This window comes from Hemitrygon akajei, chromosome 17, assembly GCF_048418815.1.
Source record: "Hemitrygon akajei chromosome 17, sHemAka1.3, whole genome shotgun sequence".
Lineage (NCBI taxonomy): Eukaryota > Metazoa > Chordata > Chondrichthyes > Myliobatiformes > Dasyatidae > Hemitrygon > Hemitrygon akajei.
In genome coordinates, this window is record NC_133140.1 from 27,645,080 (window position 1) to 27,662,528 (window position 17,449).

Sequence of the window (17,449 nt, forward strand, 5' to 3'; positions counted from 1 at the left end):
CAGGGCCTAAATGGCTAGCACGAGAGGGCACAGTTTTAAGGTGCTTGGAAGTAGGTACAGAGGAGATGTCAGGGGTATGTTCTTTACGCAGAGAGTGGTGAGTGTGTGGAATGGGCTGGTGGAGGCGGATACAATAGGGTCTTTTAAGAGACTCCTGGACAGGTATGTGGAGCTCGGAAAAATAGAGGACTATGGGTAATTCCGAGGTAATTTCTAAGGTAGGGACATGTTCGGCACAGCTTTGCGGGCCTAAGGGCCTGTATTGTGCTGTATATGTTTTCTATAAATTGGAAAGAACTGTTCGAACCAACCTCATAGAGCTATGCGCCAGTGAAGGAAATCGTTCAGCCCATTATATCTGTGCATTTGAAAGATCTGCTTAATTGATCTTCCTCTCCTGCCCTCTTCCTAAGACCCTGCAGATTACACAATTAACAACACGGCTCTTGTGTCTCTTTAGACTTGTCCATTCCACATAATAACACTTCACAGGAGAAATTTGTTCCTCCTTGTTTCCCTCTTGGATTTTTTTCCCTCCATTATCTAAAACCTGCCTTTCGTTTCTGAACTTATTACCAATGGCGAATGCTTTTCCAGATGTCACATTCTTCCAAACTGGAACACATGTAATAAACCTTCATTTATCATTCTCTACTTTACAGAAGCTGTGATTCTTCACCCTGATCGCCCGCCAGAACGAAGGAGAATCATCACCAGTAACACTCAGGTGAATCTGCTCTGGACCCTGTCCGAGTCTCGGGAGCGTAGGAAACTGATAGGTGATCGCACAATCATGAGTGGCGTAGGCAGAGTGCGTAGACTTTCTTCCAGAGTCGGCGAATCGAAAGCTAGAGATCATAGTTTTTTAACGTTCGAGGGGAAGATCCTATAAGAGCCTGAGGGGCAATTTTTTTATCCAGCAGCTGGTAGATATTTGGAGACAGCTGCCAGAAAAAGGAGTTAAGGCCTGTACATTAGATACATTTAAGAAGTATGGGGACAGGTATATGGATGACAAGGATTTAGAGGGATAGGAGCCAAGTGCTGGGAACTGGGATTAGGTTCAATATATACCTTGGTTGGTATGGACACATAGGGGCAGAAGGAAGTTTTCTATTCTGCAGAACTCAATGATTCTCCTGGCCCCAGACTTCTAGTACAAATAGCAAAGTGAATCAACGCCCGTAGATTGGAGCTGTGGATGATGTGTCTCAAGCAGTTCAGTGACATCACTAGAGTAATCAAAGTTTGTGAATGCATGATAAAACTTCCTACCAACTTCACTGTTAACCTCAGTTGTTGTTCAAATTACAGCCATCCTCCACTCATTTACCCTCAATGAGGACTACAACCTTGTCGTAGGGTTTGGAGGCTTGCCTGTCTCAATGACCTCGAGAGCAATGTTGGCTGGAGTCAGGGCTTTATGCTTTGGCTGTTGGTAGGGTCACCCATTCCAAACAGGTCAAAGGGCAGAGGCCAGACTGAGAGTCCACTGGTCCTTGCAAGTTCAGCTCAGGGCCAACAACCCTGATTGGTAAGCAAAATTGTTACAGAACCAGCAATGAAGAATCCTTCTACATCTGAGCGTGAGAGTATTCCTGAGTCTCCACCAGGATTTTCATGACCGACGGCAGTGAAAACTGAGAGGAAGCCACTGACATGATGAAGGAAGCCCTGAACACTGCCAGAGATGGAGGATCTTCATTGCTGCCCTAAACTCCAGCAGAAAGACCCTTATCACAGAAAGACCACTCATTGACCAGCAGCCCCTATCAACATTTCAGATACTTATCTCACTCTCAATCAACTGCAAACTCACATTTCAGAGCCTCCACGCTGTGCTATCTTTTCAGACGTGGCTGGCACATCACCTGACAGGCATTATCACGCCCCAGTGGTCTCTCTCCAGCGGGGAAAGTGATTCCTGGCCTCCAGTGCAGGCCGAGAGGATGAGATGCACCCATGGTGCTTAATCCTCGTGGTGCTGCCTGCCCATGATTGGAAGGGTAATTGTTGAGGCCATGGCTGGCAATGCACTTGCAAAGGGGTATTTACCTGTGATGTAGGGCTATCATGGAATCCCCTTTATGAACACAAATCCTTACAGACAACTCCCTGATGATTTCCTGCCATCATCTAGTTCCCTTTACACAGGGAGCCTGCCTCCTATGCTGACTGTATCTCAGTGGCCTGCGCACATTACTCAGGGCCCCAGGGCAGAGCTTCTAAATGGCATTTCTGTACTCCCAGGAAAACAAAAGAAAGCCTGTGCAGATAAGCTACAGGGCGAAAAGTCACAGATGGTGACAAGAAGAAGATGGAAGTGACCTTTGAATGGAACAGAGAAACAGCTCATCAAGCAGCATATGGCTGGGAGGAACGAGGCTGGTTTTGCTATCGTTCCTCTGCTTTGTCTCTTGGTATGTTCTGTGTTGTTCCGCCGAGCATGTCATGTTGGTGCCCGGATGTGTGGCAACACTCGTGGGCTGCCCCCAGCACACCCCTTGTCGTGTTGGTTGTTAATACAGATGATGATTTTCACCGTATGTTTCAACGTCCGTGTGATAAATAATTCTCAGTCTAATCCAATCATTTTAAATGGGTGACAACTTATTTTTTTAAAAACAGGTCTGGATTGTCCCACAGGAAGAAATATCCTCTCCATATCCACCTTGTCCAAACACCTGAGGACCTTGTATGCTTCAATCTTCCCCCGTTCTACTCCTAAACTCCGGCTGATTCACATATAGTCAATGACTATATGTCCAACTGTGCAGAAGATTTCAGTCAGTCATAACTATAGGACTGGATATAAAATGAACAGACCATTTTAAAGCCTCCAGCTGAAAATTGGGTTGAATTAATACTCACCACTTTGATAATTACCAATGATTCCTCACTAATTCCAATCAAATGTGCAAGAGTTTGTACGAGCTTTTCTACAAGTATGTGAAGAGCAAGAGGATAAGACAGGAGAGAATAGGACCAATCAAGTGTGACAGTGGGAAAGTGTGTGTGGAACTGGAGCAAATAGCAGAGGTACTCAATGAATACTTTGCTTCAGTATTCACTGTGGAAAAGGATCTTGCTGATTGTAGTGATGACTTGCAGCAGACTGAAAATCTCGAGCATGTAGATATTAAGAAAGAGGATGTGCTGGAGCTTTTGGAAAGCATCGAGTTGGATAAGTCACCGGGACCAGACGAGATGTACCCCAGGCTACTGTGGGAAATGAGGGAGGAGATTACTGAGCCTCTGAAGATGATCTTTGCATCATCAATGGGGATGGGAGAGGTTCCAGAAGATTGGAGGGTTGCAGATGTTGTTCCCTTATTCAAGAAAGAGAGTGGGGATAGCCCAGGAAATTATAGACCAGTGAGTCTTACCTCAGTGGTTGGTATGTTGATGGAGAAGATCCTGAGAGGCAGGATTTATGAACATTTGGAGAGGTATAATATGATTAGGAATAGTCAGCATGGCTTGGTCAAAGGCAGGTGGTGCCTTACGAGCCTGAATGAATTTTTTGAGAACGTGACTAAGCACATAGAGCCATAGATGTAGTTTACTGTATATGGATTTCAGCAAGACATCTGATAAGGTACCCCATGCAAGGCTTACTGAGAAAGTAAGGAGGCATGGGATCCAAGAGGACCATCCTTTGTGGATCCAGAACTGGCTTGCCCACAGAGTGGTTTTAGATGAGACATATTCTGCATGGAGGACAGTGACCAATGGGGTGCCTCAGGTGTCTGTTCTGGGACCCCCTACTCTTTGTGATTTTTATAAATGACCTGGATGAGGAAGTGAAGGGATGGGTTAGTAAATTTGCTGATGACACAAAGGTTGGGGTGTTGTGGATAGTGTGGAGGGCTGTCAGAGGTTACAGCGGGACATTGATAGGATGCAAAACTGGGCTGAGAAGTGGCAGATGGAGTCCAACCCAGATAAGTGTGAGGTGGTTCATTTTGGTAGGTCTAATATGATGGCAGAATATAGCATTAATGGTAAGACTCTTGGCAGTGTGGAGGATCAGAGGGATCTTGGGGTCTGAGTCCATAGGACACTCAAAGCTGCTACACAGGTTGATTCTATGGTTAATAAGGCATACGGTGCATTGGCCTTCATCAGTCGTAGGATTGAGTTTAAGAGCCGAGAGGTAATGTTGCAGCTATATAGGACACTGGTCAGACCCCGGGGTCTCAGCTGAAGTACTGTGCTCAGTTCTGATCGCTTCACTACAGGAAGGGTGTGGAAACCATAGAAAGGGTGCAGAGGAGATTTACAAGGATGTTGCCTGGATTGGGGAGCATGCCTTATGAGAATAGGTTGAGTGAACTCGGCCTTTTCTCCTTGGAGCGACGAAGGATGAGAGGTGACCTGATAAAGGTGTACAAGATATTGAGAGGCACTGATCATGTGGATAGTCAAAGGCTTTTTTCCCAGGGCTGAAATGGCTAACACGAGAGGGCATAGTTTTAAAGTGCTTGGGAGTAGGTACAGAGGAGATGTCAGGGGTAAGTTTTTTATGCAGAGAGTGGTGAGTGTGTGGAATGGGCTGCCGGCAGCAGTGGTGGAGGCAGATATGATAGGGCTTTTTAAAAGACTCCTGGATGGCTACATATAAAAAATAGAGGGCTATGGGTAAAGCCTAGGTAGTTCTAAGGTAGGGACGTGTTCGGCACAGTTTTGTGGGCCGAAGGGCCTGTATTGTGCTGTAGGTTTTCTATGTTTCTATGAGATTCATAAAATTGGACTTTCAACATATTAATTATGACATGTTAAATAATAAATAGTTTTTCATATTAGATAAACCACATCCTGCTTTCTCTAGTTAAAAAGGACATAACCTTAGCCAACAGAATAAATCAGAGCTATTACCATATATCATGTTTATAGACAGGAGTTCCTGTTTAGGAAGATTATTCCAGATAAACACCCATTTTTAAAACCATCAAAATAAAAAGAATTTAGAAAATGAAAGGCATTTCCCCCTATGATCACAGTACTGGCTGAGGGGTATTTAACATAAAATGCCTTTTCTCCCCCCGCCCCTCCCACCCACCTCCTCTAAACAAAATCATCTTTAGAATCCAGATTGGGTTCATTATCACTGACATATATCTTGAAATTTGTTTTGCGGTAGCAGTACAGTGAGACATAAAATTTATTGTAAGTTACAAAATAAACAAATAGTGCAAAAGATGTTGACAACAAACATTGCACCAGTTGCCCCAGCCTGACTGGCTTTATAGTTTGCTGCTAACTAAACTAAAGCGAACCAAAACAAGTCATACGTCTATCTCATCCTCCTAGGGGTTCCCAACCTTGTTTATGCCACGGACCCTTCCCACCGACTAAGGAGTCCATGGAGCCCAGGGTGGGAGCCACTGATATAAATGATTATATTGTTAATAATAAGCAAAACATCAACTTGCTCACTGAACAACCCCGTTCACCTACAAGTTTTTTTGGCAAGAGCAATGAAGAGAAAGCGAAAAGTCAGTCTCCAAAATACCCAGTGGCTTGCAAATTCAAAATGGAGAGCACACCCTCCCTTGACGAGAAGTCCCTATGTTACTCCAGTGTCAAGTGTATTTCTGGCTTTTCAAAGCGGTGCTCATTTAAAATTGATCCAGTGCTCAGTTGATAACTTGTCAGCAGACTCAACAGCTGACAAATGATCAATATGTATTTTCCTGATCAGAAGTCAAAAGAGCTTAATTACTGGTGTTGGTCCTAGCTTCCTGTCACAGTAATAAAGCGGTAAATGGTGCTTGTTACACAGCTGAGACGGTCGTTACAGGAAGTGGACATGGTTACACTCAAATGTCTGGTAGTTAGTTTCCAGAATGAATTGTTCTGCTCCAGGCTTTACAGAAATGATATCCATCAGTCTCCTGCAGAAAGGCTTGTAGGTGTTATATTGGCACAGTATTTATGAGTTAAACGAACCACAAGATTAAGTCATTTCAAGTCTAAGGTCCCTTCTATTGAAGCAGTAAATGTAATTTAGTGCCTCCTGGCACCAATAACGTCCAATTACCAATATAGATACTTGTCCTTCCGGCTTACAATTGCTGGAGATTTAATGAAGGAATGTTTTTAATTCATTGTTTCCTCCTGTGGTTTATTTTGTCCCATTTTCTTTCCCCATTCCTCCATGAAACTGGAAGTTAGCGAGGAATTTAAACTAATAACCAAAGTACTTTAATTATGAAGGAACCAGAATTGTGCAAGACTGTATTTCTCGAAGCAAATGGACTCCCTGTCAGCTTCCACATATTTCAATTGTTAAAGTAGTTCCAACCAACAATCTGTATTACTCCTCTTACCCAAAGGCTCCTGTCTGTCCCTTCACGCTGCTATTCAATTCACTCACTGCAATTAACATGTCCTTCCCACTCTCTTCATATGATTGGTTGAGATGGATAGTTGTTTGTCCCACTGCTATGCAAAAGTATTCTTAAATAACCTAAATTAATAGGAAATACAATTCGATACCCTGCTCCAGCCAATCAGATGCCTCCCTTTGGCACAAGTTCAAGTGAGTTGCTCTTGAGGGATACTTTCTGTTGACTTTTCTCATAGACAGAGTCATAGAACACCACAGCACAGAAACAAACCCTTCAGCTATCTAGCCCGTGCCAAACTCATTCCACCAACCCACACCAGGATCATTGCCCTCCATACCCCCCCCCCATCCATGCACTTATCCAAATTTCTCTAAAATGTTGAAATCGAAGCCACATCTTCCTTCTCCCCCGATAGCTTGTTCCGCGCTCTCACCACCCTCTGAGTGAAAAAGTTCCTCTTCCTGTCCCTTCACCTTTTACCTTTCACCCTTGGTCCATGACCTCTCATTTTTCTGCCATTTTTGTCATGTTTCCAGCCTTATTTGAAAGTGTCTGGCTTAGCTTTGTTCAATCCCGAGATGGTGGTTTGAAAAGAGTAGATCAATTTGATTATCTCCAATTCTTGCTGTTGCCAGCTCACACAGAAATTTATATGGACTGCTGCATTTATTGCTGGTGGATGAGGCCTGCCCTATCCACTCAGCTGTGATGTGTTGCTCTTGCATGAAACGGTTCTATTAGCCAGTCAATTATGTGCATGGAACACAATTTGCATTTAGACAGCAAAAGATAAAAGGCTTTCTAGGTGTATTATTTGTGTAGAAGTCATTGCTCCTGATGCAACAGAGGGAGGAGGATGAGGATGTTGTATATTATCTCTGGTCAAATGATTTGGAATGAAGTTTACCAAATTTTTTTTTGGTTCCTTGAAAGTATGGTAATATTCTCTTATGATGCATGGAGGAATCTATTCTCTGCAGTAATCATTTCATATACACGGGTTAATTATAGAGTTCTGAAATAGAAGCTAAGATTAGGAATTAGCTGAAGGCTTCATGCTTTGCTGGACTTTTGTTCAGCGACCTCCCATTGAGCAGGGCGTAATAATGACAAGGTTCACAAGCTGTAATATGAATCGGGAGTGATCCGTCTCCACTGCACTGGCGAATGGACCTCATCAGAGCAGAGAACATTTGCAGTTCAATACTTAAAATGATTTGCTTGTCCTCTGCTTCCTTGGTATTAAGGCAAAACTCGGGAGGGAGGCAGAGAGCTACGTTTGCATACACGACACAATACTCCTTTGTCCCTGTGAAGATTGCAGTGAGGTAAGAGCTGATAAAACGTCGGTCTCCTCGGTGAGATTTAAAAGTTATCTTACAGCCCCATATTGCTGGTAATACACCTGGGAAATTTGACCATATTCTCAGGTTTACTCTCCAGCAACTAAAATTAAAAATAAATGTGCCAGGAACTATGGGGAACTGGTAAAAGATTTGAAGGCAGCATAAAACAGTTACAATCACTTTGAGTGGTGTGACTGGCTTGAGGGAACGAATAATCTATTCCTTCTATTTTCATGTGGTCTTTTGTTCATTGGATGCTGAATTGTAACAAAGGTCATTAGCCTGATGGACGGTTGCTTGAAGTCCAGTCAGAGAACAAAGGATTTTATTATTGGTACTTCATTTTTCTGGAAATACTGTGCATGGTTAATTCCATCCCTTCACTCTACATACCACAGAACAGTGTAGCAAAAGTAACGAACAGCTCTTGCACTACATGGAATAAATGGCACTGCATTAGGGGTTGTAATGGAGTAATCACTCTCCTTACTACTTACAGAACTTTGACATGAAATCTCGGGTAATGTGATTTGCTCCTGTGTGCAAGTGATTTTGTCAATTTCCCACACACTTCCCACTGAGTGAGAAGAGAAGGGAAAGACTATGGTTCACATAGTCAGCAACCAGTGGAAATGCTCCGTAAATCCTCTCATATAGTGAATATTTATGAAAGAGAAAAGAGTTAGGAATTGCTGTATTAGGGTTTAATAGCAATAAATCAGCACTGTGGGTCAGCCTGACGCTGGATTTACAAGTCCCACAAACAGAGTGACCTTCTGCAGCAACATTTAATCCACTGGAGGTACTCTGCAGGTCAGGCAGCGTCTATGAAGGGAAATGAACAATCAGCCCTTCATCAAGACTGGAAAGGAAGGGTCCAGCTGAGAATGCAAATGCAGTGGGGGGAAGTGGAGCACAAGGTGGCAGGTGATAGGTGAGAGTGTGAAGGTGGGAGGGTGGGGGAGGGGAAGGGGCACAAGGTGGCAGGTGATAGGTGAGAGTGTGAAGGTGGGAGGGTGGGGGTGGGGAAGGGGCACAAGGTGGCAGGTGATAGGTGAGAGTGTGAAGGTGGGAGGGTGGGGGTGGGGAAGGGGCACAAGGTGGCAGGTGATAGGTGAGAGTGTGAAGGTGGGAGGGGCACAAGGTGGCAGGTGATAGGTGAGAGTGTGAAGGCGGGGGGGTGGGGGAGGGGAAGGGGCACAAGGTGGCAGGTGATAGGTGAGAGTGTGAAGGCAGGAGGGTGAGGGTGGGGAAGGAGCACAAGGTGGCAGGTGATAGGTGAGAGTGTGAAGGCGGGAGGGTGGGGGAGTGGAAGGGGCACAAGGTGGCAGGTGATAGGTGAGAGTGTGAAGGCAGGAGGGTGAGGGTGGGGAAGGGGCACAAGGTGGCAGGTGATAGGTGAGAGTGTGAAGGCGGGAGGGTGGGGGAGGGGAAGGGGCACAAGGTGGCAGTTGATAGGTGAGAGTGTGAAGGCGGGAGGGTGGGGGAGGGGAAGGGGCACAAGGTGGCAGTTGATAGGTGAGAGTGTGAAGGCGGGAGGGTGGGGGAGGGGAAGGGGCACAAGGTGGCAGTTGATAGGTGAGAGTGTGAAGGTGGGAGGGTGGGGGAGGGGAAGGGGCACAAGGTGGCAGGTGATAGGTGATAGGTGAGAGTGTGAAGGCGGGAGGGTGGGGGCGGGGAAGGGGCACAAAATGGCAGGTGATAGGTGAGAGTGTGAAGGCGGGAGGGTGAGGGTGGGGAAGGGGCACAAAATGGCAGGTGATAGGTGAGAGTGTGAAGGCGGGAGGGTGAGGGTGGGGAAGGGGCACAAAATGGCAGGTGATAGGTGAGAGTGTGAAGGCGGGAGGGTGAGGGTGGGGAAGGGGCACAAAATGGCAGGTGATAGGTGAGAGTGTGAAGGCGGGAGGGTGAGGGTGGGGAAGGAGCACAAGGTGGCAGGTGATAGGTGAGAGTGTGAAGGTGGGAGGGTGGGGGAGGGGAAGGGGCACAAGGTGGCAGGTGATAGGTGATAGGTGAGAGTGTGAAGGCGGGAGGGTGGGGGAGGGGAAGGGGCACAAGGTGGCAGTTGATAGGTGAGAGTGTGAAGGCGGGAGGGTGGGGGAGGGGAAGGGGCACAAGGTGGCAGGTGATAGGTGAGAGTGTGAAGGTGGAAGGGGCACAAGGTGGCAGGTGATAGGTGAGAGTGTGAAGGTGGAAGGGGCACAAGGTGGCAGGTGATAGGTGAGAGTGTGAAGGCGGGAGGGTGGGGGAGGGGATGGGGCACAAGGTGGCAGGTGATAGGTGAGAGTGTGAAGGAGGGAGGGTGGGGGAGGGGAAGGGGCACAAGGTGGCAGGTGATAGGTGAGAGTGTGAAGGTGGGAGGGTGAGGGTGGAGTTGGAGCACAAGGTGGCAGTTGATAGGTGAGAGTGTGAAGGCGGGAGGGTGGGGGAGGGGAAGGGTCACAAGGTGGCAGTTGATAGGTGAGTCCAGCTGAAAATGTGAAGTGTGAGGGTGGGGAAGGGGAGTAATGTGAGCACCTATTAACTTCCAACTTGTGGTCCTCCCTCTCCCCTTATTATTTTGTTCTGCCTTCTGGCTCTTCCTCAGGACATTCTCTTAGAGCAGAAGTGAGGAGATTTTTCTTTTAAGCAGGAGGGTGGTGAATCTGTGGAATTCAATGCCACGGTCAGGTGTGGAAGCCAAATCATTGGGTATATTTAAAGTGAAGGCTGATAGATTCTTCATTGTCATTGCTTCAAATGTTACAGGGAGAAGGTGGGAGAATGGGGTTCAGAGGCCATGATGGAATGGCGGAGCAAATTTGTTGGACCAAAGAGCCTAATTCTGCTCTTACTGTAGGTCTTCAGGCCTTTACAGTCCCAATGAAGGGTCTCAGCCCACAATGTCAACTGTCCCTTCCCCTCCATAGATGCTGCCTGACCTGCTGAGTTCATCCAGCAGTCCTGGCAGGGAGGTTTCAGTCACAAGTGTTACCACAGGAGAACAGATCGTGAACTCCTGCCCTTCGGGAAAGGCTGAAATTCCAGCAGATCCCTGTGCCAGCCTCTCCAAGCGAACGGGAAAGGAAGACCCTCTCTCCTTACACATCTAGCAGTGATCAGTGGCAGCAGCCACTGGCCAGATGGCGAGTCTGGCGAGATGAAAATTGGCCAGCAACTTGAAGAGAACACCTTTACTGACTAAAGAGGTGGAGAGTCTCATTGGTGAAGACTCTTGGGCAGCTCATTTTTATTGGTGTGATTTGGGAGAATTCCACAAACCTTGCTAAAATGTCACGGTTCAGAGTTCCTGTGAGACACCTGGGAACGAGTGTAAATTGCTATACTCCTGCTTAAAAATCAGGATGTACAATTGATGCTAGTGACGGCCAGCAATATTGACAGAATATTGGTTGTTTCATTGCTGAAGGATGGTGATGTACCACAGAGTAAAGAGTGTCACTAGCGTTGGAGAGGTTCACGGATCAGGAGGAGCACATTCAGCCCACTATGCTCATGCTGGGAAAAGATTTAGGTTGACCCTGCTTCCCGGCTGGAGCCTTGGCTCTGCACAATTATTATGCACAAGTACTCATCCTCACCCACCCTCCTCAGTCTGGTGAAGGTTCTGACCCCAACACTCTTTCACCTAGTAAATGCTGCAGGAACTCGGCAGGTCAGGCAGCATCTATGGAAAGGAAGAAACAAAGCAAAACCTGTTGGAGTTCCAGCCCAAAATGTCAACTGTTCATTCCTTTCCACCGATGCTGCCTGACTTGCTGGGTTCCTCCAGCATTTTGTGTGTGTTACTCTGGATTTCCAGCATCTGCAGAGTCTCTTGTGAGCAAGATCCTTCCCGCCAGTATTCTGAGTGAGAAGCTGTTACCCTCCAATACATCTCTTCAATCTCCTGGAGGGCAAGGAGCACAACCGATCATGAGATATCATCGGGTGAGTGTAAGGCAGCGGCATCTCTGGCCGAGAAGGTCACACATCATTCCAAAGTTGTTGAGCTGAGCACCTGGGTGTCTGGACTGCCAAGCTTTGAAAAGCAGACTTGTCCTGGACCCATTGTTTTAAAGTTACAGCCCCATGGCTGTGGGATGAAGTATGTAGGAAAGAAAAGGGGCACCTTGAGCAGGACAGCTGTAAGGCTGGAGCTTCAAGAGCAATGAGGATGTCACTCTGAGCCATCAGATGAACTGGGACCTTCTCGTGTGATCGGGCTACGATACTGCCCTTGCTTCTTTGTGAGACTCTTGCTGTGTGTTGTCAGTGGCCGGGATGATTTACAGTTTACTGACCCCATCAAAATCGTAGGGCGGCATGGTGACATTACGCTATTACAGCGCCAGCGACACAAGTTCAGTTGCTGCCACTCTCTGTATGGTTTCCTGTTTCCGCATGGGTTTCTTCCCACGTTCCAAAAGCATACGGATTAGCAGCAGGTTGATCGGTTACACGGTTGTAACTGGGTGACGAGCCCTCGTTAGGCCGGAAGGACCTGTTACTGTTCTTTGTCTCCAAATAAAAATGCAAAGCAGGAAACACTATCAGAAGCTGTAGTTCCTGTAGTGGGGATGTGGTTTAAAATCAACTGCGTTTTAGAAATGTATTTTTGCATATTTTGAGGAATTATGAAACTAGAAAGCCACCTTATCATACATATAGGAGGACCAGATCCAGCAAATGAAACTAAACAGTGAAGGAGTCGAACTTGTTATTGAAAAGGAACCTTTGTGTTTAATCTGGTGTGTGCCTCATCGTGCAATAATGTGGTATTCACAGCAAGTTCAGCTGTGTATTGCTGGCCTGCAGAGAGCCATCAGCAGAATCGGGTCCAGTGATTCCATCAATCTTCTCTGTTTCTCTGCCAGGACCTTTATCTTCTTCAAACAACTGAAGCAAGAAGAAAAAAAAATCCTGCTTAAATTCTGAGTGAGAACTGCAGCCCCACAAACGAATGCACATTTGAAACTAATACAGTATCTCAGTCTCCTTTAATTATGCACCTCAAGCCAATAACATGCTTGAGGTTACGTTTACAGGAAATGGTGAATAGACTGGGTCAAAGTCAATTCATTATCAAAGTCTGATCCTGATGAAGGGTCTTTGCCCACAACCTCAGCTCTTTATTCCTCTCTGAATTCCTCTGGCATTTTGTTTGTGTTCCTCGGGATTTCCAGCATCTTCAGAACCTTAAGATTCTGCTTCTTCAGGGCAGAGGTTGAATTAGCAGAGGTCCTTAAAACTATAAGCATAACTAGCATTTATAGGAGGTAGCAAATGCCCCAAGTTGCTGAACCAAAATGAGTGGTTTTTGGTTCAAATACCAAAAAAGAGAGGTGGCCAATCACTTTGCTTTTACTTTGTCTCTTCAAGGAGGATAGGGACTGAGGAATGTGGAGAAATTCTGAGCTAGGGCCTTGGCAACTGAAAACAAGGCTGCTGGTAGCAAAGTGAGTCAATTTAGGGCAGGTTTGGGCGAGTGCAGAGCCAACACATGATTGTGGCTGAGAAAAAAGACTACGAAGAAGATTGTAGGCAACAACGCTCAAGGCTGCAGACAGTACATCCTGCCACATGTACATTCAGCTGGCAAGGCCGAAATGCTACTCACTTTGTTGTATCAGTAAGCAGGTATTAACGACAGACCACCAAACCTCCCAGCAAAGGGACTCTGTCATTCATTGTGCACCAATAAAGGCCATTCTGATCTATTTCAAATGATCTTCTTCCCACCTCGCTCCATCTGACACCGTCAACACTTTACTCTGAAGTCAGCCCAAAGCTTCTCATATCCGCACGGCGCCGTTGGCCACATTTCTCTCCATTGTGTTAGTGGGAAGTGTTCCTGAAGGGCCGGCCCCCTCTCTCTCTGCTTTACAGCTAACCAGTGCCTTACCTTGTTCTTTAGGGCCTGAAGAGAGCGATACTCAACTCTGTCCATCCTCAGCTTCACCCACTGTGGGACGTCGGGAATAGCAATGGCTAAAATTACCTTTATAACCAGCAGGACATGCTGAAAGACAGAAATAAAACAAAGTAAGCAGTAGAGCTGGCTCGATGTCACGAGACCAGTCATTGAACACAAGGTACACAATCATTTTTGTGATTTTTTTTAAGATTCAAAGCATTTCCAAGGTCCATGATTCATTCTAACCACACTGAGCTGCTTGCATACACAAATGCAAGATTCTGTCTCTCCCCTACACATCAGGAGCATTTTGGAGTAGCCAGATAACCAGCCAATGGGAGAAGAAACTCGTACTGTGGCAGGGAGGACATGTGAACTCCACACAGACAGCATCTGAAGTCAGGATTGAATCTGGATCATAATTCTACTAGATGCACTACTGTGTTGTCCACTTTGTCAGATGAGAACAGCATAAGCCCTTTTAATTCAAGTTTAAGATTATTGTCACGGCCATGGTACAAATGAGGTATAAATACCATTAAAGCTAATTTTACACAGCAGCAGCACAGTATATTACAAACGTGACAAGCATAAGTTAACATAGACTTAGCATAAATTATATGCACTTAGACAACAAAATAAAGAAAAATATCTTAAACCAAAATTCCAAATTATATAAGAGCTGTACCAATAAGTGTCAACATTCCCATTCTTAAATGTCATAGATGCAAACCCATCCTATGTTCTAGCTGAAGTGGTCCTGTGCATGTGTGTATCGTAATGTAGAAGAGTGAGCCAAATGGGCATTCACTTACCTCCACTCCAATGGCCCAGATTAACACGCTATTAGAGGTTACATTATTTTCTGTGCCATACTCTTTCACTTGAGGGGTAATACTAATTAACAAACAGTTGGTGATGACTGACACAAATCCTAAAGTCTCAAATGCAATCTGTGAAATAAAAAAAACATACAATGAGAGATTTACAGTGTTGCATATTTAATTTTTCAGCAATATTTGAGTAGTATTGTAAATATATTGTTTGATTAAGCATTCTTGTTGTTTACATAATCATTATAGGTTATACGTGAATGGCACGTATCGCGGCACCGTGTCACTGCGCTAAAGTGAAGACATGTACTCATTCTCCTTGTCTCCCTGTGTTTTTCTTCGATTCGTTTTCTTTGTTTTGGAGTTACAAAAACACAACAGCGGTGATGAGGAAGGTTTAAACAAACCCGAGATGACTACCTGCTTGTTGAAGCGTGGCATGATGTTTGAGCTAAAAACTGCAGAATGGACTTGTTACTGTGCTGAATCTCTAAATAAATAAATAGACAGATCTATAGAGAAAGAAAAGGGGAAGGAGGGAGAAGGAGGAGGCGAAAGAGAGAAAGGGTGAGAGAGATAGAGAGGAAGAGATAAAGAGAACAGATCTCAGATCATTTCCCTGGCTGCCCGCTTTTTAATTGAACATTCTTATGACTTTCCTGCTATCAAGGAGTATCAAGAAAAAAAGACAACTTTTTAGAATAGGAATAATTTTGCTCTAAGTAATTGCAACAATGTGTGAATATATGAATTATTACATTGAGGCTGTACTCCACACACAACAGGATGCATTTAAATTGGGTTAAACTAGTGTTCATAATTATCAAACAAATCAGCCACAGGAAGATGAAAGACAGTGTGAGACCAACTAATTCCTCCTGGTTTAATTCCAAAATATTCTGATTTGCTTCATTCAGGCCTAACTAACTAATTACTCTGGAGGATTTCTTACTCTTAGTCTTTCCTGACAAGGGGAAAGGATCAGTCTGCTTGTGGCTGTCAGACAATCTCAGGTTCTGGGGCCCCCTCTGTGATGGTTGTAGGAGTTGACTCTGGGACTGCAGGAAGTGATTCTGACAGTTCTGGATACCTTCCTTCGGGAAGCGTTAGCATCCTGAACAGCACATGGTAAGCTGCTCGATCTGCTGACCTATCCCAGGCCACCAGACAAAGCTTCGAGCCAAGCCTTTCATGATGGCCAACATGTAGTTCTCAGCTTGGAATGTACAACAACTCTCAATCCCCACATAAGGCAACCTCCATCAAGGGCAAGTTCATCCCAATGCTGGTAAAAAAAAATGGAGGAACAGGAATTTCTGCATGACATTCCAGCCATTTTGAGTTTCCATGTAGACCTGGCATAGTGCTGGGTCCTCTCGGCTTTGGATTTGCATTGGGGAGATTATGTCAAACACTGAGCCCGCAGCAATTCTCCATCCTCACCTGCCAGGCTCCAATATTTGCTGCTGGTGAGATGAAAGGCTTTCGGAAAAGATGGCACAGCTTCAGGGCGTCGGTGCGGATTTCCATGATGTTGTTCAAAACGATGAGTATTGCTGACAATGGGTAAATGCAAGAGAAGAGGCTGACATACCCGAACTGAACAAAAAGCTCCATGTAGTCATCAAACATTCCCTGGACAAACAGAGAGAGAGATTAACATGGAAAAGAGCTCAAATGTCTTTATTCTGTTTTTAGGACTTTGCTTACACATTTATTGCCGGAATTGGAGATGGTGGTGTTTTCCTGATCTTTCTTCCCTTCTTTCTTAACTGCAGAGCAGTCTGGGAGGTGTTGTCAGAACTGTGGAGCATTTTGTAGACGGTTCGCACTGCAGGCCATGTGCACCTGCAGTGAAAGGATTAAATGTCTAAGGGGGACAATTAAGAGCGATTTTGTTACACTCCTGGCATAGCTTCCTGTTGGGAAAAGCATGGGATTTAAAGATGGAAGTCACTCGCTACAGGATGCTTAGCCTCCGACCTGCTCTCACTGCCACCGTATCGTAACTGAGTCCTGGTCAGTGGTGACTCTCAAGACATAAAACTGTAGTACTGGAAGGCTGGAAATTCAAAGCTAATTCCCTCCACCCTCCTCACAAACACCACCACCTCCCCATTATCCCCTGCCCACATCACCATGGTACATTATATTAGTACTCAGTGGGTTGTTCTATAGAAATTGGAAGATCCTGAGCAGTTTAGTGAACTCTGACTGCTCGTGGCTCGTGTGAAGAAAGAGCTTTGGTTCCTCTTTGCCCTTTGAAATTATTTCGTACAGCGATGCTGGCGACCTTAGTCTTAATCAAATTAAGTATTGCGTTACACATGGAGACCAAACTGCCCCAGTCAGAGCTCACGGAGCTGTTGAAGTAATCCTGCTCGGGGACGCGCTCCTGCCACAGGCATCAGCACCGAGATGACTTCTGCACAGACAGCACCGTCAACAGGCCTTGTCAAGACTAATCAGAGCATCGGACAGCACAGCAGTCCCCGCCGAGGAACTGTCGCATACATAATAGACTGATGATGTTTCAAAGAAAGTTTGGCTTTTCCTGTTCCTGAGAGATGAAGTGACTCATTTCCATGAGTTGGAGGTAGAGCGCTGACTAAACTCTGAAACCATCCCACTAGGTTGGACTGATGGGCACTTCTGGGACGTGCAAACAAGAGAAAATCTGCAGATGCTGGAAAGCAAAGCAACCACACACAACATGCTGGAGGGACTCAGCAGACCAGGCAGCATCTATGGAAAAGAGTACAGTCAACGTTTCAGGCCGAGACCCTTCATCAGGACTCATCAGGATTAACCAGGGGTCCTGATGAAGGGTCTCAGCCTGAAACATCAACTGTTCACTCTTTTCCACAGATGCTACCTGGCCTGCTGAGTTCCTCCAGCATTTTGTGTTAGTTTGGGGACTTGAACTATTTTATTCCTGTAGCTCCTAAACAGTTCACGTTTTCCTCTTTAGGTTGTTATAATCCTAATGATTGTGTAAACTTCTTTAGAGTCGTACAGAAC

The 17,449-nt window shown here is 45.5% G+C and overlaps 1 protein-coding gene across 5 annotated transcripts in view; it reads right to left on the reverse strand.

Moving 5' to 3' along the window:
• Positions 1-10,064: 10,064 nt before the first annotated feature.
• ano10b (anoctamin 10b) overlaps positions 10,065-17,449 on the reverse strand; it is a 47,106-nt gene continuing 39,721 nt past the window's right edge. For all 5 annotated transcript variants that reach the window (XM_073069814.1, XM_073069815.1, XM_073069817.1 and 2 more), the window contains 4 exons: positions 15,872-16,063; positions 14,411-14,548; positions 13,584-13,700; positions 10,065-12,577 (listed from right to left, as the gene is read on the reverse strand). In XM_073069814.1, coding sequence (XP_072925915.1) covers positions 12,461-12,577; positions 13,584-13,700; positions 14,411-14,548; positions 15,872-16,063 — 564 coding nt within the window. In that variant the 3' untranslated portion in view covers positions 10,065-12,460. The remainder of the gene's footprint in view (positions 12,578-13,583; positions 13,701-14,410; positions 14,549-15,871; positions 16,064-17,449) is intronic.